We start from the raw sequence: 23086 nt of genomic DNA, 5'->3' as shown, positions 1-23086 counted from the left end.
AACCTCGTAACATGTAAAAGGATAGCTTATATTAGGGGTGGTCTAGAAGTAGAGTACTAGGTTTAATATTTATATTTATTGAAAACCTATATTTACTCAATTTAAATAATAATTTTAAATGAATAAAATCACTTAATCCAGCAAATTATAATTGTAGAATTGAAGCACAACCGATATATATATACCCCAATTTCCCCTAGATAGCTCAGTTCCCCTCATACAAATTTCATGTCAAATATCCTAGAATCAACAAAATCACAACAGTACAATGAGTCAAAAGTAAGAAAAATGGAGGAGAAGAAAAGTATATTCTGCCTCTCTATTGAGAATGTAAATGTTAAAGTAGGTATCTAAGTACCCAAAAATGATATACAACTATGGTATAATCTAATTATCTACTCCTAAGCAAATTAAAATCCACGCCAACACAAAGAGTATCAATCTATAAACACAAGATGATATAAACAATCCAAAACTCCTTCCCATCTATAACATCTAATAACCATAACGGAAATTTAAGGAATTTTCTTCACTTCCTTCTATTTCACACGTGAGAATGGACTCATTCACTCATGCTCATTCCTCATCAACATCGACAACATCATCAACATTGACAACATCAACAACACCAACTCAACCCCTTTGAAAACATCTACTCAGCTCCCTTTGTCTTCTTCGTTCTCAACTTCATCAACAAGAACACCAACGCATATCCACTGAAAACAAACAATGCGCAAATTCCCGCATCTCTCCATCCATAACCATAATCTTTCAAATTAAGAGTCTTCAACTGATCCATACCAGTCTTGTACTCACAAACCTTACATCCACTCGTCGCCTCAGGATTCACCAGATTGGCAGCTGCTCCTAATCCTTGAAGATACGAAGCTAAGTACTCGCCACAAGTACCATTTGCAGGATTGAAAATGGCGAATTCAGATTCGCGGCACGAGACGGGAGAATCCCATGTGGTGAAGACGAGGAGAGATCCGATGAGATAATTGAAGGGATTGAGGTAGTAAATCCAGTATCTCCAGAACGCAGTAATTTGTGCATAAGGTACCAAGACACCGCAGAAAGACACGAGTGTTCCGATGATAAGGGGGTTGACCAGTGCGGCGAATACAACGTTGGGTGCATACGCAGCGATAAATTGTCCGATTCCAGTGTAGATGAATTCATAACAGATCATGACGAAAAGGACAGAACCGGCCTTGTGGCTATCGTTTGGAAAGCCAACAGTGTAGTACCAACAGATGAAGTAGAGAATGGCGCAGATAATGAGGTAAGGAATTTCAGAGACGACATTTCCAGTTGCAAAGGCCCACCAAGAATACATTTTTGATTTTTTCTCGCGCGTTTCGTAAATGTCTCTTCGTTCGATGAAGAGAGGTTGCAATTGTGCCAACACACCCGGAGCGACGAAAATAAAGTTGAAGACGGTGAAGAGGCGAAGTTGGAGTCCTCCAACCGAATGTTTGATCATCCAGAAACTGAACCCGTTGAACAAAGCAGATCCAATGTGCAGCGCCATTTTATTGTTAATGTAATCCGTGTTGCGGTAAATAGAAACGTTCATGCGATGAGTAACGAGTTTGACTTGTTCCCAGATAGGCATGGCGAATTCGAATCCATCGTCTGTTGTTCCTGGTGGTGCGGCCGCAGCAGTATCGATGATGCGGTCGAGCTCTTTGACAGTGTATTGGTATTCGGGTGAGTTGAGCCATACTTCGTTCCAGTCTTTACCTTTGCTTAGCGCACCCGATACGACGTCGATCATGTGTTCAGCGGGGTTGGAAGATTCAGGACAGGCGGCATCGTAGCGGGCAAAGTACTCCTTGATGGTTTTGGAATCTTCTCCGATTTCTCCAAAGTAGACGGTCTTACCTCCCTTAGCGAGAAGCAAGAGAGAATCGAATTGAGCGAAGAGCTGAGCGGAAGGTTGATGAATAGTAACCAAAATAGCTTGACCGGCATCTGCCAATTTTCTCAAGAATCGTACCGTGTTAAAAGCAGCTTGTCCATCAAGACCAGAAGTGGGCTCGTCCAAGAAAATAAGAATCGATGGTTTAGAAACAAGCTCCACACCAATTGTCAAGCGTTTTCTCTGTTCGACACTCAATCCTGCTCCAGTGGTTCCAATCAAGGTATTCTCCATATCGTGCATTTCCAAAAGATCAACAATGGTATCAACATATTTCAATTTCTCGGCGTCAGGAGTGGTTCGTGGTTGTCTGAGAAGTGCAGAAAATTCTAAAGCTTCGCGTACGGTAGCAAATGGCTCATGCACATCCAATTGTTCACAATAACCAGCCGAACGTTGGAAAGAAACAGAGAGGGGTCGACCATCAACGAGAATAGATCCTTTGATTGTTCCGTCCGTTTTGCGTTGCGCGAGTACATCGAGAAGTGTCGTTTTTCCGGCTCCGGATGATCCCATGAGTGCTCCCAACATACCGGGCTTAACCCAACCTTGTACATTGTCGAGGAGAACCCGATCGCCCGATGGTGTCTTGACGGTGTATGTGAGGTTTTTCCAGGTGAATACAGAGGTGTTGCGAACTAATTGCTCATCACTTCCACCTTCTACCTTGGTGTCTTGAGACGTAGGACGAGAAGTCTTTGGGCTCTTTTCGTCAACAGCTTGTGCTTCCTCGTCACCTGCCATGGCAGCCTTCAGAATAGCAGTGTTCTTCTTAGCTTTCTCTCTAGGAATCAACAGAACTCCGGATTTTCCTGCAGAGGCACTCCAGTTACTGGTACAGTAAATGGTAATTACAACGAATAAAACCCAGAAGGCCCAGACGATTCCGAAGTTTCTCCAGATGTGGGATGAAGCGTATGAGAGCGAAGCGAGATATTGTTCTCCAGTGACACTGTTAGCTCCTGGTAAAGCTCCTCCTACACCGGCACAAGCTTGGTGTGCTACATCGGTATATCCAGGTCCATTTGGAACCAAATTGTTTGCAACACAGGGAATAATAGTGCCTTTGAACTCATTTGCGAGGATAGCTGAGAATCCATATGCAAGGGGATCAATCCAGTAAATCCAGACGAACCAAGGATGCATGTCTGGTTTGCGAATCATATAACCCGTGTACATAATCAGGGCGCTAATCAAGAACCCGGAGATCTTACTGGCGGCATCGAACGTCGAGAATGCGGCTCCGATGGCTCGGAAACAAGCTGTCATACACATGGCCACTGCAAAAATGATGACCCAGTAAGTGAAAAAAGCACCGGCGTCTTGTTTCAATCCCACCATGAAATACACGACGAGTGCAAAATGCGATATTTGTACAAGTAGAACGGGGATATCGGCTGCGATTTGACCAATACAAAATGCGGCTGGATGATACAAAGCAAAGGTTTTATGTTTAGCGAGAATGGGACGACCGGTAAACGAATCTGTAACTTCGGACATGGCGAGGAGAGAGTTGAACAGGAGAGAGAAGAAAAGAGCACCAGATTTCAGGAAAAGACCACCAGAGTTAGCAGGAGCATTGTAGAAGAGCGAACCGGCGATGAGGGCTTGGGCGAGAGTGGCAAGTTGCTTGATGAAAAAAGTGGCTTTGTCTCCCCAGATGATTTGATACTGTCGGGAAACGCAGGCTTTGACCTGAGTGACGAAACTAGTGGTGAGAGGAGAATCTTTGCCGAGCTTGGGACTCTTTTCATGCTGGACCGAGTGAGCGAAATCGACGGTTCGTTGTTTAGCGAGGTCCGTCGTGGGATAATTGTATTCTAGTTCCATCTTGGCTTTGATGGGGGTGTTGGTGTATGCTTTGAGAATCTCGCCGGCAGTTCTAGGGAATCGATCTTGGAAGCCGGGTCTGATTTTTCGCTCAGTTGGTACCTGTAATAAGATGCGATTAGTATGGAAATTGTGCGTGCTTCCAAGGAAAGAAAAAACATACCGTAACACCAGTCAAGAAATCAGCAACGTTAGCAGAATCATCGCAAATGAATCCCAAGTCTTCCATAAAAGGTCTAGCTTGTTTCATCGGTCCATAATAAATCTGTTTGCCTTCATCCAAAACCAAAACCTTGTCGAAGAGATTGTAGATACCGTTACCAGCTTGATACAAGGTAACAATACTGGCCAATCCAAAAATATCCGTCATTGCCCTGATAGCTTTCGTGTATTCCAAAGCCGTACTTGCATCCAATCCTCTGGTTGAGTTATCCCAACACATCACACTTCCCCTGGTAGCAAGCATCTCAATGATGGAAACGCGTTTTCGCTCACCACCAGATACACCTCTCACGTACTCATTTCCTACTTTAGTCTCATGAGTATGTGAGATACCCATACTCTTCAGTAAGAAATCTCGGTTCGCTTGTTGGTATTGCTCTGGTGTAGTTGTGTTAGAAGGTAAATTATGTGGAACCTTCATCCTGGTTGCGAAATCGATTGTTTGTCCGACAGTGAGTGTAGGGAAGAAGAGTTCTTCTTCGGTATTCATGACGATTTGTCCTCGATACTGTTGTGCTTCGATGTGAGTCAAGGATCCATAGTGAACATCACCCGTAACCTCTGCGTATCCCAATCGGTTGTTGGCAAGCATCTTCAATAGGGTCGTGCATCCGGCTCCAGGTCTTCCAAGAACTAGTAACATCTCTCCAGGTTTAACGCATCCGTGAGAATTATCGACGAGGGTCCTAAGTGGTGGCTTTGTTCTTCCTTCCTGGAAGATCTTCGGGACATTGAACTGGGATAGAACATTCTCATTAATAGCTGCATCGGCTCCAATTCCCTTAACCGTCAAGTTCTTCCACGTTACTCCCAAATCCCTTCTTCTGACTTGATCTTTTTCTTCTTGGTTTCGTATAGCTTGAATCTCAGGCATCATACTCCAATCCTCGGCCAGACTTATTGGCTGATCCTTATTATCTTCGTCTGAATCGTAAGCCCTCTGTCCTCTTCGTTCTGAAAATGCTGATGATGCTGAAAGTGCTCGTGTAAGTCCATTTCCATGTCCGTCGTGTGGTCGAACCACCGAAGCGAAGCCTTCCGGCTCAGTGTCTGCCATGATAGGCAATTGTGATATTGATATGAATCTATTGATAGGAAAGAATCAATTGAAAAGATGAAAATGTATTAAAAATAAATCACTGAATAAAAAATCCTCAGGTAGAGGTATCAAGAAAATTAAACTTAAGAAGCGTATAATTTCCCTCTGACGAAGGGGCAACGAGTTTTAAAGTAACCTCTAACCATCGGACTGGAAACATCGCGAGGTAAGCAATGCAGGGAAATACTAATCATTTAGACCCACCAAAATAATCAACTAATAATAAAAATTCCGATACCGACACTACGGGTTGTTGTCAATTTTCAAAGGACAATCCTATGTGCCCGTAATTACACCAAGCCAACCGCCAAAATAACGTTTTCCGCATTCCACTCGGACAAGTTGAACACCGACACAGTGCGTACGACGCCAAAACCCCACCATATGAAGGGGGCGAGCGAGATTCGAGAACTACCTTCTTAAACTTATCTTGAAACGGAAACTTTTCCATGTGATAATCTGATGAGAAATTCCACATTCGTCATGATTAGTATAGATAAACATACATAAATGAGAAATACATGAGAGAGATTTTTAATTCCGACTCCCGATGTGTTAAACAAAGAGATAGAAGGCTTCAAAGTACCTGTACTCGGTTCTTGCACAAAAGTCCGCATAGTCCGAGCTAGACCTTTAAACCCCTAAACAGCCCTACCACCAAAACGTGAGCAGGGTTATCGCTTTGATAGATGCTGTCATTGGACATCTACAGCTAACTTAGATTGAACTTCTCCAAGAAAGCTTCTCACCATTTTTACGTCACGACTTTTCTTCGCTCAAGATCTGTTTGTAAGATCTAAATGCATAAACGTGTCGCCATTAAATCGTGGGTATGCTCATCCATCATGTACTTCGTTATCTCTTTGATACAGCTCCTTCAAGATTCGTGTGGTTCAGGTATTGGGCGTCTCTGCGCGGGCAAAATCTGACCGGTTCTGCCTGGAATTCCTGGTAAAAATTCCTGTTGTTTCTTTGTGTTGTCAGATATAGTCGCGGCATAATATTGAGCCGTCAAAAATATCGCGACGCGAATTTTGTAGGCTCTTCATACACCGTCCGTCCACTTTAGACCTGTATTCGTTCGTTCATCCGATCCCGTCAAGGTTCCACTAATCGCAACTTTCTGACACCTTCTATCGCCGTGCGAAAAAAATCTATCTCGCTCGATCTCACCTTAAAAGGGTTCGTATCCCCAACCCCTTGGCACTCATGCACCGATGACAGTGTAGGGTATTTTCCGCGTCCCTGAGTTCTTTCCATGAGCTCAATGATTCAATCGCTCCATGGTTATTCACTCTTACATGAACCGTGCACAATCTCTCTCAAGTCTCCACCGAAAAACAAAATTCAAAGCAGAGGTGGGGCCATCCAACGGAAAACCCAAAAAAGCCCGTGATTTCCGTGCTATGCCACTAAACGCATCTGACATAGCACTAAAGTTGAAATCCCATGTGCGGATTGCATAATCGCGGACTATCGAGAATATCCATAGAAGCTTTTCGTAGAAGGAATACTAATCGATGTAGCACACACTACTCCGCGCCCCATCACACAAAACCTCGTTAATTCAGCTAATCACTAGCGAGGGCTAAACGCCTAGCTGGACCGACATGAGAAATCCCGCTGTACTATTCGTACCAGCACAGCACTAAGACCCCACTAAATTGTCCAAATCTCCACCTTATGAAGTATTATCTTCGATTAATTTGAAAATAGTATATATATTGAAAAAAGCTCCTGGATGTAAAGCAAGACAGGGCTTCTGGCGCAATGGCAACGCGTTTGACTTCGACTTCTATTAGAAATAATAGCTGATTCCGGCATCAAAAGATTGCAGGTTCGATCCCTGCGGGGCTCACTCGGTCCATATATTATTAAATCTTTTGTCTTTTGTCTCCAAGAAGTGTGTTCGGACTTTTGGGACGCTGGGAAAGTTGAACACAACAATGCTCTTGCAACACTTATTTTGCACACCCCAAAGTTTTGCGGAGTGGCCCGGCCACTTCATCATAGGTTAAAAAATCAGTTTATACATTTTGCAAAGAATGAATTGAAAGTTGGATTAATTACGATTTTTGGTTGGGGAGGCATTTTCGTGGAATCCGTCCACCACCACTACTTGCAACGGGAGGATGTCTCACTTAGCGCTAGCTAGGTTGCAAGATTATTGAAGAAGAAGTAAGAAGGTGGACGGAGAAATAAATATCATGCATTTTTAATTGAGTAATAGGGGATGTAGATTGACCGTTAGTCTACGGAGAATGCCTCGTCTGGAGGAATGCCACTTAAATGGACCGACCTTAATTTGGGCAGGACCCAAATCAGAGAGAGCACCTCAGCATGGAAGATAACAGCAGGTAGATTTGATTTACAATCAAACTTTGAACTAGGATCGGGACTCGGGACACTCTCTTTGGTCACCCATGTCCGTCCCATAGAATGAAAGAAGCGTTTTAAGTTCATCCAAGAGTTCCACTCGAAACACTGGAGCTGGTGAAGGTTTAAGATGAAGACGTTCCCATTGAAGGTGTGAGAGTTTCTTTTCTTCTTGACAGCATTGAGCGAATATATGGGGTAGGTAGGAGTTCTATATTTCCCCTGCCCTTGACCAGGCACATTCACTGTCAACTAATGGCCATCGAGGATCTGTTCCAATTATCCATCATTAAAGCATCGTAGCCAAACCAATCAACATCTGAGATTCGACTTCGGTATCTCATTGTCTCTGTTTGCTTCTTTCATGAATGTAGACAACTTTGCACTAATAATATAAAAGAAACTCTTCCTCTCTCACTTCACCGGCCACACAGAACTGTACCAGCAAATGGATGATGTTTGCGTTTCTTGTGGTGAAATAATTATGGTTTGTATTGCCTCGCGCCGTGGAGCTCATGGGAGAGTAGCAACTAGAATATTAATTCGATTCGCGACGAGACTGAGAAGCTGTCTCGTTTACCTTGACGACTGTCTAAAAACAAATGAGCTTCAAGTAACTTCTACCACGTGAATATTTTCCATTCTATTGAAACATGTAACTCAGTTAATAGTGAATTTATTTACATTTCAATACTTTTAATTCTGATAGATTGTCGGTGTAGCAAACAAACAAGCGTCAGGTTTGCCGGGGTTCTTCCGTGAACCAACATCATATCGATATCACTGACTCCGCAAAAGTTATTTCTCGACTCAATCTACACAATTTTGATATATAAAGGTTTTTATCTGTACATACATCCCCCTAGGCTTTGATTAATTTCTAGTTTTTAGTTCTCCTTATTCCGAATATGGATAACCTCTCTTCCCGATGTCTTCAAAACATTTCATCGGAAGAAGTTCGAAATTTTATGGGTACAGTGTTTGGTAATCCGTGGTCAGAAAAGAATCCAGATGGTATTTTCCCTATGGGAATTGCGGAGAATAGACTTATGTATGTCTGGTCTCGAGCTGAGAAGTTGTGTTTGGTCTTGGTGGTAGGATTAACTGAGGTAATTTCGTAGGCATCATGAAATTGCAGAATATATCAACAAGAATTTTAGCATAACTCCGAAAAGTATTTTATCTCGTGTCTTCTTATCTCACTTCGAAACAAGGAAAATACTAACACAATTCAGTGCTCACATACGGAGATGGTCCAACTGGTTCTTTCGAATTACGTGCTGCTCTCGCCGGATTCTGGAACTCAAATTTCTCACCCAAAAAATCCGTATCAAGAGACCATGTAACGGTTATGGGAGGGGGTTCTTCAATTCTAGATGCATTAAGTTATTGTATCGCAGAAGAAGATGAAGGAATCTTAGTTGCTCAACCATTTTATGTTGGATTTGTAGGAGATTTCGAGGATCGTGCAAGGTGTGTATTTTGTAGTCTACTAATTCTTCTATGCTAATCACGGAAGTAAGAGTCAAAGTAATTCCTGTATCAATTGGCTCACTCGAAAATGTTACTACGATGACTGGGGTCCATAAACACGAAGAAGCACTTCTTGCAGCTCGACAAACGGGTATCAAGATTAAAGGACTTCTGCTTTGTAATCCACACAACCCCCTTGGAAGATGCTATGCACCAGAAGTCTTGGAAGCATATCTTTGTCTATGTTCAAAATACAACATCCACCTCATCAGTGATGAAGTATATGCCAAAGCTGTTTTTCCTAATCAAGATATACCGGACCCCATGTCTTTTACCTCGATACTTTCATTAAATATCGAAAAGTTTTGTGATCCAGCTTTGGTTTGTGTGATTTATGGTATGAGTAAGGTGTGTTTCTTCCTTCATTCTTTTGGAGTCACTTATGATAATGTAAAGAAATCGAATACTCAGAATTTTTCTAGGACTTTTGCTCCAATGGTCTACGTATCGGATGTATCATCTCACAACATAATCCCATCCTTCATCAAACTTTAGGAGCAATATCAAAATTCGCATGGGCATCTTCACTGTCGGATCATGTATGGACGTTGATGTTAAATGATCAAAAATTCCTCGATTATTATTTTTCAACTCTTGGTCAAAGAATGACTACCGCATATGAGATTTGTACACAGCAACTGAAAGAATTTGAAATTTCTTTTATTCCTGCGTAAGAATACTTCCTCTTTCACTCTTGTCTCGGTAAGAGAAACTGATATAATATAGCTCCTGTGGTCCATTCATCTGGATAGATCTCCGTTCATATCTTACATCTCCAACTATCGAAGCGGAACGAATTCTCTCATGGAAGATGTTGAAATTTGGAATCTGGTTAGCTACAGGTGAAGCTTTTGCATCGGAAGAACCTGGTTGGTATCGTATTACTTTTGCTATGGGTGAGGAAGATTTGAGATTTGGTATGGATAGGTGAGTGTTCTTCCTTTGGAGGTAGATGTTACATGAGATGATTGGCAGTTGGGATTCTATGCTAACTGAGTACTGAAAATCTAACCGTAGGTTATGGAAAGTTTTACGCACAGTGGAAGAAGATAAGGGGCAACTATTAGTAGAATCCGGAGTATAAGATCTGATATTGTATCGCGAGAGTTGGTACATTAATGTGTAGAGAACAACCAATGCAATCTCTAGAACAGTACAATTCTCTCCACTGTCTAGAGATTCCGCATATAACATTCTAAACAGCACAGGACTATACTCATCTGACTTCATTCGACAGATACCGGATATCGACACCGATTACCGATTCTACTGTGAAAGTACCCCTGTGACCGTAATTGTGGGATCTCTCAAGACTCCTAGATATTCAAGCAATACTGAAGCCGGGGGACTCCCGGGTGTTTTCCATTATGATGGTTTTTTGAAGATAAGGTTCATCAAGAATATATCCTTTCTATATGTATTGGGTTTCTTGAGAGCAGAAAGAGCATCAGATTGAATTGATTGATTCTCTAGCTAAGCAGTTAAGCTGCGAGTATATATTCAAAAAATGAAGGAATAGGGTTATGTATTCGGCCTTCGGAATTAAAGTGCTTTGAAATCAAAATATTGAAAGCAAACAAACAGTATACCAAAAAGGAAAGAATGAATTAAAAGTTGAGTTTTGTTTGCTCCTTATATGCATCATGCAATATATATGCATATGCTGCCAAGATCCCAGGAGGTCAACAATATGTCATAAACGTAGGAGGAAAGACAGACCGGAGTTGATCATTATACTACTAACTATTTAGGTATATCATAATGTAAATGTGAAATCGTAAATCCAATGTACTGGTATTATTTTATAGCAATCTGTATTGTAGAAGATGGATACTGAAATCCAAAATCCAAAATTCGAAATTCGGTTTTACGAAAGTTGAATGTTTAAAGACGGAAGATTTCAGGCACGAATTTGAGAAATGAATGGTACGTGAAAGCGGCACAATGATGGGTATATAGATTTGGAAAACAATTGACTGTCAATCAAAAATCTTTGATGGTCTAACGGTCATGATTTCCGCTTGTCACTTACCTGGCAGAGCGCGGGAGACCGGGGTTCGACTCCCCGTCAGAGAGGTTCTGAGTTCATGAGCATTCTTTTTGGCTTTTTTTTGATGTAGATGTATATATGTATATATAACTCTTAGGAACAAAATCCTACGGAGTACATACATGTTGAGGTTTTTTTTGGTCCGACCGAGGTTGATGATTAATCGTACATAATGATGATGTGATTGATACCTTCTAAATTCACAACAAAGAACTCAAACTAAACCCTTTTAATAAAAGAATCGACAATAGGACAGACAGGGTTCGGAATTTTCAAACTCCGGAAAAGTTAATCTGAGATTCCCGTCAAAGTGATGAAAGGTTATGTATGGATTTTGAATATTCCGGTAAGGTTGGGAAAACAAGTCGCAACGGATTTTGAAAGTGGGTTTCCTTATTCTTTGTGTTGTGTGGTCAAAATAGAAGTGTGTGTAGCGCCAAGTGTAGCGAGGAATTAGGGAAGTGTGAATGCCGAAAACTATTCTTTCGTCCAACAGTTGATTGATTACCTAATTAATTGTCTCACAGGCGAACATTTCTCCTCAACTTTTTTCTTTGTTCTGTATGTGAATTTTTGATTGATGTTGAGGGCAAAATGTGTCTACCTAACTAGCTAGCTACTACCTCCATTTAATCAAAGATCCAAAAACACAAAAAGAATGTTTCATGCTTGAATTATTGCCCGTTCTAGGAATCGAACCTAGGATCTCATCATTACTAGTGATGCGCTTTACCGCTAAGCCAAACGGGCTCTGTTTGTTGAAGCACGTATAGATATTTGTATATATATTCGCGCTCCAACTTTGAACTGGGGAATAAAACTGTGGAATTGTGGTTTGGTGGGGTTCTGGAGGTCGTACATATTGTGAGAGGTGAAGAGGAACGTGATTTCGCGGTCTGGGTTCTAGAGGTTCATGATTTTTATCAAATCTTTCGGGGTCTCTAATTTAATTTCAAGCGCATATGTCTGATATCATGTACACTCTGCAGTACGTGAAGAATATCATTTCAAAACTTGATAAAAGGTCTATCCACATCTATTCACATCTATCCAATCTAAATTTCAGAACAGATAAAAGTATAAATTACTCTCAATATACTTCCTCTTCCCTTCAACCTCCAACCTCCAGCCAGCTCCTTTCACCACATCCTATTATTTCCCTCTCACTCAACTCCCAAGCTTATACATCTTTTATAAATAAGAAATATACTTGAATTAATATATATATATATATATATAATCTAATCTAAATATATTTATTTCATCTCCGCTCTTTTTAACATCTCTAGATAACTGTAACGATACTCTACGGGAGGCAGCGGCTGCCTAAGGTTTCGTCTGGTTGGTAGTTGTGGGTTAAGGCTTTATCACTGGTATTCACTTGGAAGTGAAGTCGTTACTAGATCAAGTAGAATGTAGGTAGACTAATTGATAACTAAGTTGAGCACGAAGCTCCTATACTATGAAAATAATGAATGTTTATATACTGGTCCTTTCCAGGAGCCTGGAGGAGCCTATGCTCCTGGAGGCTCCATCACGTGATCCCTACTTGTCCCACGTGATGGTGAATCGTGACAGAGAGGAGGCGAAGAGGGGGAAAGGAAAGAATATGTACTTCTTCTGGGTTAGATATTAAATCTATTCTTTTTTTGTTCAGAAGTAAATTTATTGGATACAAGAGAAGAGGAGAGGAGAGAAGATCTATATTAACAGCCATCCATCCATATACCATCACCAACAACAATCCCCCTCCTTAATGCCTATGCCTAACTCCCATAGCCACCCACCATCTCATAATCCCACATCCCACATCACAAGGCCCCCCTCACTATACCATATCACTGCCAAAATTACACATACCCAGCATCCCCCCATCCCCCCATCACCCCATCCCATTCCATCACTCCAACTCCAACCCCGCAATCAACCTCACAATTTCCTCCGCACACCCAATACTACACTGATACCCTCCACTCGCATGACCATAATTATGAAGTATATAAACCCCATCTATTTTCTTTACTTTTGCTTTTGCATTTCCTCTCTTTCCTATCACATCCCCCTCTTTTTCACCATCAACCTCAACCTCAACCTCAACCTCCACCCTCGCACCACCCCTCCTCCCAGGTCTAAAACCTACATACGTATCCAAAACCTCTATATGACCATTCTCATCCATAAAATCATCAGCCCATCCAATATCTTTCAATCTTTGAAGAATTCTTCCCGTTAATTGTGAGTCGGGGTTAGAGTCCCAGTTATTTGCCTATATTCATGTTTGGGTTAGTTTCTCTCTCTCATTTTTACTTATATACTTGTATCCACAGCAGGATTCCATGCTCCCTTCATCTCCTGACATCTTTCCCGTGAACGAAAATAATAGATGAGAATGAGAACTAAAACCACCTCCCTCTTCCCCCAACTTTTCTAAAAAGAAATACCAACGAACCTGTTTACACCCCCCAACCACACTCCTCCCACTCCCTGGCCTCGGAATAACATAAAGCAACTCATCCCCTTTCTCCCCCAAATCCCCCACCAAAGTCTTACAAACCCTCGTCTCCCCCCTCAACATCAATACCTGACCTCTAACCGGAAACAATTTCTCCCCCTCATCCCCTCCTACAAACTTCCCCGCTGCAAGCCCCGTACAATTTATAAATATATCCACTTCACCCCCTATCCCATTCTCCTTAGCAAGACCTTTACAAGAACGAATCACACCCTCTAATCCATCATTCGTGTTGATTTCCGACCCGATGGTTAGCCCGCCTAGTGTTTTGATGCGAAGGAGTAGATATGAGAGATATTTATCTACATCCACGCATACGGTGTTGAAATAAACACTTTTTCTAATCCCTTCTCCTAAGATACCTTTTGGGTAATTATGCAGTTCTGGATTATTTCCAGCTGGGTTAGAAATATCCAGTTCTCGATATCCCTGAACAATATCTTGAAACCAAACACCATTTTCGTCGATTTCGCCTCCAGTGGTAATTAGCTCCTAGGAAGTATAGAGATGGGTGTTATGGGCCATTTCCCTATTTCCTGATGGTCATGATATTTTCAACTTCCTTCATTCCAAAACTTTCCTTCCCGTCTCCCCTCTGGCCCATCTCCTTCTTCTCTCGTTTACCCATCTCATTCCACCTCTTATAAGTAATTTCCTCCCATCCTCTCAGTCTCCTATCCTCTTCATTTCTCGAAGCATGACTTCTCCAATCTGCTCCTGCCCATGGAGAACAATAATTTGGATTTTTTTCTCCTGGGAAATGTTTGGCTATGATTGTTATTTTTGGTTTTGGAGAGGGAGTTTCTGAAGTCAATAGAGAAAGAGCAGTTTGGAGACCTGAAATTCCGGCACCGAGGATGATGATATTTTTTGGAATGGTGGAAGTTGTTGAGTTCATGATGTCGATTGTCTTGGATTCCTTTTCGCGTTTGAATTTGATCTTGTGTTCGCCGTCAATTGTATGTTGTTGTTAGATATCCTTTCAAAGAATCGGAATCATAATTAATCCGTATTTATACTTATATTCATAACCGTATCCGATATTGCAGTTTTCGACTCCCCAATTCCCCAATTCCTCAAACCTCAATCTCAAAACTTAATCCTCAAGTATCCCAAACCAAACGCGACCAGATATATAAACCTGAATATCGTCCTAGAGACAATATTCATATTCATTCATTCATTCATTCATTCATCCAGTCATCCAGTCATCCATCCATCACTCTACAGCGATATCGGCCTCCTTCCTTTTTTCATTCTTCGAATAATTAACGTACCTACCAATCAATACTAATTTGACTCACATACATGCATATGCATAAATATGCATCAACCCCGCGTTTATTCAACGACCAACGACCAACGACCAACGACCAACTAATTAACTATCTATCGTATACTCGTACTCCGAATTTAAAAGAACTCTTATATATTTGCATGCCCTACCTAATCATTCATGTGATTTCATCTAAACCCTAAAATAATCCATTTTCCCTTTTTTGGACTCTTTAATTCTTCTTGATAGTTACTTTCTTAGCTAGCTACCTTTCCTTCCTATTCTATTTTACAATATCATTTATATTCATATTTTTTTTCTACATACGAGTACATGAATATGAATATCTATATATCATCATCCATAATACCATGTCATATCTCTCTATAATGACTCATGAATATGTATATCCATCTTTCTCCTATCCTTTTATTCCTTCCCTCTCTCACACATCAACTAAGTAATTCTTCCATCTATCAGACAAAAACCTCCTTCCTACCTACCTCCCAACATCCCACAAACTTGACTCCAAAATCTCCTCGTAACTAATCCCTCAATCTCATTTCTAGTCAACCACATAAAATCTTGAGCTCCATAAGCATTCTCCTTTAAATCAGCTTGACCTGCCATAATTCTTCCTTTCATATAGAATACTTTTTCTGCTTCTCTATTGAATTTTTTGGAAGGTTTGATTGTGAGACTACCAATTGGTACATGACCTACTATCCATGTATTCATATTTTGACCGGCGGTTTCGGTAAGGATACGTTGAGCTGCCTGTTGATGATGTGTTAGTTACGAGAATGAAAGTGTGTTAGATTTGAAAACGAAAAGTGTGTTAGTAAAAAAAAAATATATATATATAAACAAACGAACCGTATGCAAAACCTCATTTCCCACCATATCACCCTTAGGAAATTCCCAAACATCAACATCAATTTCCTTTCCCTCCTTATCCGTACCCTTTCCCTTTCCCTTAACAACCAAATAAACCGTTTCCTCCAATTTCCTTGCCAAACTCTTCTTATCCTCTACACCATCTCTCTTCTCAAGTTTAACTCTTTCCCCTTCCTCTCCCATTCCCTCTTCAACAAGTTTTCCAGCAATATTCTCCCATTCCCCAACTTTACTATCCTTTCCTCCAATAATAACTTCATCATTCCATCCTTCATCTCCATAAGCTCGATATCCACCAATATCCCTCGCAGCAACTCCATTCCTTTCTTTAACTTTAGCTTTCCATTCTATATCTGCTGGTTGATCTTTTTTATGATAAAAGTATCGAGTAAATGGTAACACCAATCTTTCGTTTAAACGTTTTTGATAAAGATAAAATGCTTTTTCGAAAGGTGTTGCGGATTTAGTGAGAAGAGGTGGTCGACTTAGGATTATTCCGGTGGAAATTTTATAGGTTATTGCTCCTGGAGATGGTGTTACAGGAGGAATAGAATCGATATGTGGGAGATGAGATGATGGTCCATCGAGAGGTTTAAAGGCTGAAGCTGCGACAGCGTAGGTTCTTGAGGTGGGGAGTTTGTGTATACATGAGGTATTGAGATGGATTCGAGGAATAATTGTTGGTCTTGACGAGTCTATATTGTAATTTATTAGTATATAATCTTTAATTTGCTTAAGCTTGCAAGCTATTGAGCTCTAGAATTTAGAAGCAGCAGGTCTTGACCCGGTAAGTCTTCTCGACTCGCCATTCATCCAATGCCTCATCAAAGCCAAATTTGACGCTCCGCTGGCCCTCCGGGAGCCACTGCCGTGGAGGCCTTTTCGCTGAGCTCTAGACAAGACTTTGAACGAGACATTTAACCATCAACAGCACTCCTCAAACACACCAACGAGGGCGCAATCAATCCTCAATCCCCTCTCTCCCCGCCCGCCGCTCAATTGACACAAACAAACAAACACAACAAAAGAAAACAAACACCTACATAATAATCTCGAAGCAGTTCTACTGCACCCTCTACTACTAGCCGTCATATTTGCTGTAAAAGTATGTGTATACGTGAAAGATCTCCGCCCTCCAATCCAATCCAACCAAAACCAAGCAGAAGAGATGGGGATCCAAAAAATTAATTATCGCTTACTAATCTCGTCGATTCTCTACCAATCAATCTGGTCAATCCATCCAATCACATCTCACATCCCATAAAACATCTCCTCTTACTTAATGTTACGACAGCGTAACATAGCTCGCATCAGGTGACCAATTAGTTAACAGGATCATGTGACAAGCGTCACCTGATCCGAAAGCCGACCGACTTCGTAGGAATCGATCGGCCCTGAGAATCGATCGGCCCTTCAAGAGTCGATCGACTTTCGGAACACGAAGGTCTATATAATCAAGATGGATTTCCTTTGTATAGAGCTTCGTGCTCAAGATCAATCATTTAGTATACTCTACTATTAGTTACGAATTGCATCATTGTCATTACTTAAGTCCCTGCTTGACGCCTAGTTATAAACCACCTCGAGAGCCTGGAGCACTTCCACGTGATCTAGACGGCAAACCTCATAACAAATTAAATGATAGATAATTGTATTGTTAATGAAAAAAATAAATAAAAATGAAAACTTTTGTTAAAAGGAATGACCTTACACAGGGAATAGTGGGAAGCTGATAGGGCAGAACTGAGGTAATACTCCTACAGAGAGCTTCTCAATCTAGTCCTAATAGGACTAGTGCCCTGTGCACGTGCTACGCAGGAACCATTCACTTTAACACAATATATTACAATTAATTCAGCTCAGCCCAGTCAAAGTAACACTCATACAACCTCTCTCTCTCATCGTGAAAAATCCCCATCAAAGCCCTCTCTCCCTCATATAAAAACTTCAACTTCTACCCCACCACTATAACAACAACATAAACCAAACAAAAAATACACATATACACATACTTATATACCTACACTACAGTAAACCCCAAAACACAACATCAAGTTTCCAAATAATCAATAAATCAATCAATCACACATTCCATTCCACTCCATTCTAAACCAATTAACCGACCATTCACAAGAAATATAAAGTGCAAAGCACAAAAACAAAATTTCTCATATAATTAATTCATTTAAATCTCTAAATACCTCCCACACCAAACAACTCCCTCTTCCCTTCTTTCCCCCAAAAAACCAAAAACCGAAAAAAATAAATATAACCAGCAACTATCTAACCGTTCCCGTAGCAAAAAAAACGAGGGTACCGCTAGCGAAAAAAAGCCTGGATTATTTACTCTAGGCATCGATAAATGGTCAGGACGTTCTGGGATGAAGCGGGTCTTGATGATAAGGAATGATGCCGTGGATTATTTTTTAAAAAAAAAGAAAGAAAAGAAGAGAGGAAGGAGGGAGGGCTTATTTTATAGGTGGGGTGGGGTGGAAATGAGGCGAGGCGAGGCGAGGTCAGGTGATTGGGTTTGTGCTTTGCTTTTGCGCTATATTGGACTAGGCCGTTTTGGGAATTGGATTTTGGGATTATGGTAGAAGATATGGATATCGATAGACTTTTAGATAATATAATGTTATTCTACAAAGGGGGAAATAAGGTACTAGGAAGAATCAAGGAGATTTTTTCTTTTCTTTTCTTCAAAGATTGAAATATCATTCATCTATCTACGAGTATCTGAACTCCATTTCACCATTGCATCAATCCATTCCTTTCCTTCCCTTTCCTTGCCGTTTCCATTCAACATCCCATAACCCTTCTTCTCAGTAATCCCAACATTCTCCTCTCGTCTCTCCTCTCCCTCTCTTCCCTCTCCTCTCCATCATCCTCTCCTCTCAAAATACAAATCCATCCATCCCATCAATTATCCATCTGCACCCACTCAGCCACTAACCCACCATTACCAAAAACCACCCATACCATAAAATATCAGGTACAGATAAAGTACACTCACACCCCATCAAATCCCCATCCAAATGTATTGAAAACAAATCCTCCGTCCCAATCTCCATAACAAGAAAACGATAAACACCATATTATTGCTCCAGCGCAAAAATATATTGGTATCATAATAGCAATTCATACCATCCATCCATTTACCATGTACCATGCATGCCATGCAATGAATCGCTCCATTCCTTTCCATATAAAACCAACTATATTTCGACGAAAAAAAAAAGTGATATCCCAAATCGCAATAATAGAGTCTTCCGATTGCTAATTGTCTTTTGCTTCAAATACCTAAGACTCCTGGGAAGATATACCCACATGATGCTAAATGAAAATTTCCCAATTTATCCATAATTTCGCTATTTGTTCGTGAATGCGTTATTAAATTTCAATCCATTTGCTGAATTTGATCCATTTGTTGAAATTAATTTCTTAAAGATCGAACTGCTTTACTAACTTCCGAAGTCGCAATCCTTTCCCATGAACTTTTATCTCCATTAGATAGGTTCTTATCGGCAACAAGTTCGTAAAGCTTTCTTGATACATTTCGATTGATATCACAATATTGTTCATTTGATATCTTTCGAGATTTCCAATGAGGCCCTAGAGCTGTTTTAACCACTTTGCTAATACTTTCTTTTTCTTCGATTGACATGGTATTTCGTATTGGTGAAGTATTTTCGGATCGTGATGCTGATTGTGCATTTGTTCGTACAGGTGAAGAATCTTGAGATCTTGCTCGAGCTGATTTATGTCTGCGAGGTTGAGGTTGTTGAATTTCTGACATGGGAGATCCATCTCTCTTTCTCCTACTTTCATTTGAGACTGTTTGATTTATCGAGTCAGTGGGTGATGATCGATTTGGTGAATAATGTACAGCAGAAAAATCAGGCATAACAGTTGTACTCAAAGGAGGTGAACGGGATTGTCTACCTCTTGGTGGGGGTGTGGTCGATAATGCGCGACTATGAAAAGAAGATGCTGGTGATGCTGGAGAAGTAGCTGGAGAAGAATAATCAAGAGATGGACTTGTGACACCATTTGCTCGATTAGATGTAAGATCTAACCCAAACCTTATTGAATCTTCATCAGAAGATGGAGCCATCTCAACTTCTCGAAGAAGTGAAGAAAGAAAAGTAGGTTCCGAGTTTGTGTTGATTGTATTTGTCGAGGGTGATCGTGTTGGTGAACCATTGCTTCTGCTAGATTGAGGTCGAGGTTGATTATTTGTACTAGATGATGCGATAGAAGATCCGTTTTGAACAATTCGTGTTCTTGGACGCTTTTGTTTACGTTCAGGTTCCTCCGGTGCTGAACTACTACGGCTAGCTGGTGACGCAGTAGTTGATCTTCTGCGCTTTCTTGTATTTGATGCATCCTCGAGATTTTGAGCTCTCTCCATGGCTCCCCATGCTTGCCTTTCTTCACGAGTTTCAACCACAGGTGCCGGTGGTTGAATTCGTTCTCTAACAACCTGTGGTGCTGCGGCTCGAAATACTTGATCAGCACCTTGACGTCTGGCAATACGTATTCGTTGTTCCCATCTTCTAAATTCGGCAGCGGAAAATTGTTGAAGATCCCTATAACCTCTTAACTCCTGATCATCCTCGGCAAAATCCAGATCGACACCAGTGACATTTCGAATTGCGCTACTTAATTGACCCCAAGCATTAATCCATCTATCTTGTCTGCCATTCCTACGAGCACGTCGAACGCTAGCCTGAGTTCTGCTGAAGTTTGGTCCTGAGAATGGTATAGTCCTTGCTGGTCCTTGCGATTCATCATGTTGAGTAAAAGCACCACTTTCCACACATTCCATACAATACCAATGGCCAGTTGGAATACTGCTTAAACCAATACAATGTGTATGATAAGGTGCATCGCATCCATCGCATAATAAGAGAACATCTTCTTGATCTGACTGGTCGCATATTGGACAAGATCTTCCATCTTCCTCTTCTTCATATTCTTCTGGATTATTTACTTGCCACTCAGTTAAATCAAACTCGGCAGTTTGTTTTCGATCTTGGACGGCATATTCAGATTGAACAGTTCCTGTAAAGATAAGTTAGTAATTGTTTTGAAAAAGTGTATAACTCGTAAGGTGGTAGGCAGGCATCAAGTGGGTGAAAGTCGCAAATCGTGTATAGGTTTCAAGCTCCAAAGAGATGAAAGTTACCCTTCGCAAAAGCGATTAAACTCCTCAACCGCTCCAGAAACATTGCCAACCAAGAAACTGGATTTAATATCTCCCCTTATCTCAATAGAAAGCCCCCAAAAGTCCAAAAATAAAAAAGTAACAAGCTTACCTCCCACCCTATCAAGTACCACGACCAAATTAAAGCTCGCTCGACAAATCGGACAACTATTCGCCTTTTGACTCCATGCCCTCAAACAATGATCATGCAAAACATGATCACAAGGTTTAATCTGAGCCACGCAAAGAGGGTTGTTGATTTCCGCAGGATAATGATGAAGTTGTTGATGATCCGGATCCTTTACAATGTCGACGAAATCGGAATGGGATTCTCGTGCGTTGCTCGCTTTGCCCCCCTCGAGATCATCATGGGGAATGGTTTGGGGGTCTTGCCGGTCTTGCACCACTGCAGCATCATCTGGAAATGGGACCTGGACCCCAACTTCATGTTGAACCTCCAGATCTTCTAAACATACAATGCATGCGTCTGTCATTTTGACTCATGAAATTTTTGGATTTGTTGGGAATAGGAGAGATTCATGAAAATATTAAAAAGGATCAAAAAAGAGGAAGTAGAGAAGTTGAAAATTAATTGTATTTGAATTTTAATTATTTGAAAAAGGTGATGGTTGATTTGAAGGAAGAATTGATCGGTCGGTAAAGTAGTAGTAGTAGTAGTAGTGAGTAGTGAGTAGTGGTGGTTGGTGGTTGGTGGTTGGTTGTGGTGGGTGGTTTCAGTTCCTTTTGCAGTACGGTACAGTAGGTAGTGGCAAGTAGTAAGTAAGTGGGTGTATTTTTGGCCGTGAGAAAAAGCGTTTGATTTGGTGAGATTTTGTTGGATGATGGTATGAGAAATGAAATTCCAAATCCAAAATCAAATGCAAGATCAAAATCAAAATCAAAATCAACTTGATTGAATCATACAGCCTTCCAAAGAATTGACTTTGGAAAGGCACTAAGAGAAGAAGAAGAAGAGACTAACTCAGCCAAGCTAAAGAAGCGATCCAATATCCAGTGTCTAGGAAGGTAGATAAAGAAGGATTGTGGAAAGATGGTTGGATCAAAAATTACCCGTAGTAGGTGAACGTGATTCAAATGATGCTGAATGGTGAATGATGAATGATGAATGGAATAGGAATATGGATATCAATACCCAGTACTATGAATATATACTATGAATATATACTATGAATATATACTATGAATATAGATTTTATTACAAGATTATTATTTAGGTATCCATGTTTTACGCACCTACTAGCCCTACTCGGCATCATCTCATTAACATTAACTTTATAACATAGGGTAGGGAAGGTAGGGTAGCTAACATACATGAAGGTTTAAACCGTATGGACGGAGTACTCCGTAAAGAATATATCACAATATCATTCAGGGGAAAATCATCTACAGTATAGCCTCGGTTCTCACACCTCAATAGATATATACCGGAGTAAACATGTAGATATACATGTATAGACAAAGGTAACGGAGTATATTTGTGGCTGGGCTCAAAGCTTCACTTCATTCAAGCCCCACCAAAGGGTCACCAAATGATCACCAAAGCAAACCATCTATAAAAAGTGACACTGAATAACTATTTCGTACATAATTACAACCTTAAACTTCTCTCTCAAGTAAACTAGCAATCACATGATTCCCTCCTTCATCCACATTCATAACACAGTATCCCATCTCGCCTCCCATCTTTGGAATGTAAAGTCTCACTTCTATTACTTCTATTTGCTTCTTCTCTCTAGATCTAATCTACCGATTTCATTACCTTACCTTCCTTACTTTACCCCTCCATATAAAATTTACCATTCACAGATCGAGTGCTTATGCATGATAGAAATATGCTATTACCGCTAGTTACCTACTCAAGTTACACATATACATAAGAGAACTACCCACCTATATACAAACTATAACATACGCAACCCACAACATGGGTAAGTATCCATGATGCCCATCTGATCTGTGCATAGGTACACACTCACAAAACCCTCATCTCCTACCAAACCCATCCATCCATCCAATCGTAACTACAAAGCTAGCTCCTTTAATTTCCCCTCCACCACTCCCATCTCTAGATACATAGCTATAGTAAACACCACTCTCAAAATACCCAGACAATTAATTACCCAGTACATACATATATACA

General features: G+C 40.8%; 5 protein-coding genes and 3 non-coding genes across 8 annotated transcripts; 3 read left to right on the top strand and 5 right to left on the bottom strand.

Annotated features, from left to right (window-relative positions):
• Positions 1–652: 652 nt before the first annotated feature.
• Positions 653–5033, bottom strand: SS1G_13659 (hypothetical protein; the record flags this gene model as incomplete). The annotated part of the gene is made up of 2 exons (XM_001585370.1): positions 653–3856; positions 3918–5033. 2 exons carry the CDS (start codon positions 5031–5033, stop codon positions 653–655), a joined length of 4320 nt encoding a protein of 1439 aa, XP_001585420.1.
• Positions 5034–6831: 1798 nt separating this feature from the next.
• SS1G_14653 lies at positions 6832–6933 on the top strand. Its single transcript has one exon. It is a non-coding gene; the product is annotated as a tRNA-Arg (tRNA).
• Positions 6934–8359: 1426 nt separating this feature from the next.
• On the top strand, positions 8360–10068 carry SS1G_13658 (hypothetical protein; the record flags this gene model as incomplete). The annotated part of the gene is made up of 6 exons (XM_001585369.1): positions 8360–8465; positions 8687–8924; positions 8975–9332; positions 9407–9654; positions 9711–9911; positions 10002–10068. 6 exons carry the CDS (start codon positions 8360–8362, stop codon positions 10066–10068), a joined length of 1218 nt encoding a protein of 405 aa, XP_001585419.1.
• Positions 10069–10974: 906 nt separating this feature from the next.
• On the top strand, positions 10975–11060 carry SS1G_14611. Its single transcript has one exon. It is a non-coding gene; the product is annotated as a tRNA-Asp (tRNA).
• A 652-nt stretch (positions 11061–11712) lies between these two features.
• SS1G_14648 lies at positions 11713–11784 on the bottom strand. The gene has a single exon. It is a non-coding gene; the product is annotated as a tRNA-Thr (tRNA).
• A 1150-nt stretch (positions 11785–12934) lies between these two features.
• Positions 12935–14444, bottom strand: SS1G_13657 (hypothetical protein; the record flags this gene model as incomplete). Its single annotated transcript, XM_001585368.1, has 3 exons — positions 12935–13300; positions 13484–13929; positions 14171–14444. 3 exons carry the CDS (start codon positions 14442–14444, stop codon positions 12935–12937), a joined length of 1086 nt encoding a protein of 361 aa, XP_001585418.1.
• Positions 14445–15267: 823 nt separating this feature from the next.
• Positions 15268–16811, bottom strand: SS1G_13656 (hypothetical protein; the record flags this gene model as incomplete). Its single annotated transcript, XM_001585367.1, has 4 exons — positions 15268–15278; positions 15326–15599; positions 15699–16414; positions 16763–16811. The coding sequence occupies 4 exons, from the start codon at positions 16809–16811 to the stop codon at positions 15268–15270; spliced, it is 1050 nt and encodes a 349-aa protein (XP_001585417.1).
• Positions 16812–19152: 2341 nt separating this feature from the next.
• Positions 19153–21419, bottom strand: SS1G_13655 (hypothetical protein; the record flags this gene model as incomplete). Its single annotated transcript, XM_001585366.1, has 2 exons — positions 19153–20783; positions 21038–21419. The coding sequence occupies 2 exons, from the start codon at positions 21417–21419 to the stop codon at positions 19153–19155; spliced, it is 2013 nt and encodes a 670-aa protein (XP_001585416.1).
• Between the last annotated feature and the right edge of the window lie 1667 nt (positions 21420–23086).

The sequence above is a fragment of the Sclerotinia sclerotiorum genome, genomic scaffold (genome assembly GCF_000146945.2).
Source record: "Sclerotinia sclerotiorum 1980 UF-70 scaffold_26 genomic scaffold, whole genome shotgun sequence".
Lineage (NCBI taxonomy): Eukaryota > Fungi > Ascomycota > Leotiomycetes > Helotiales > Sclerotiniaceae > Sclerotinia > Sclerotinia sclerotiorum.
The sequence above is the reverse complement of the archived record's forward strand: the minus strand, read 5'-3'. Positions and strand labels throughout refer to the sequence as shown.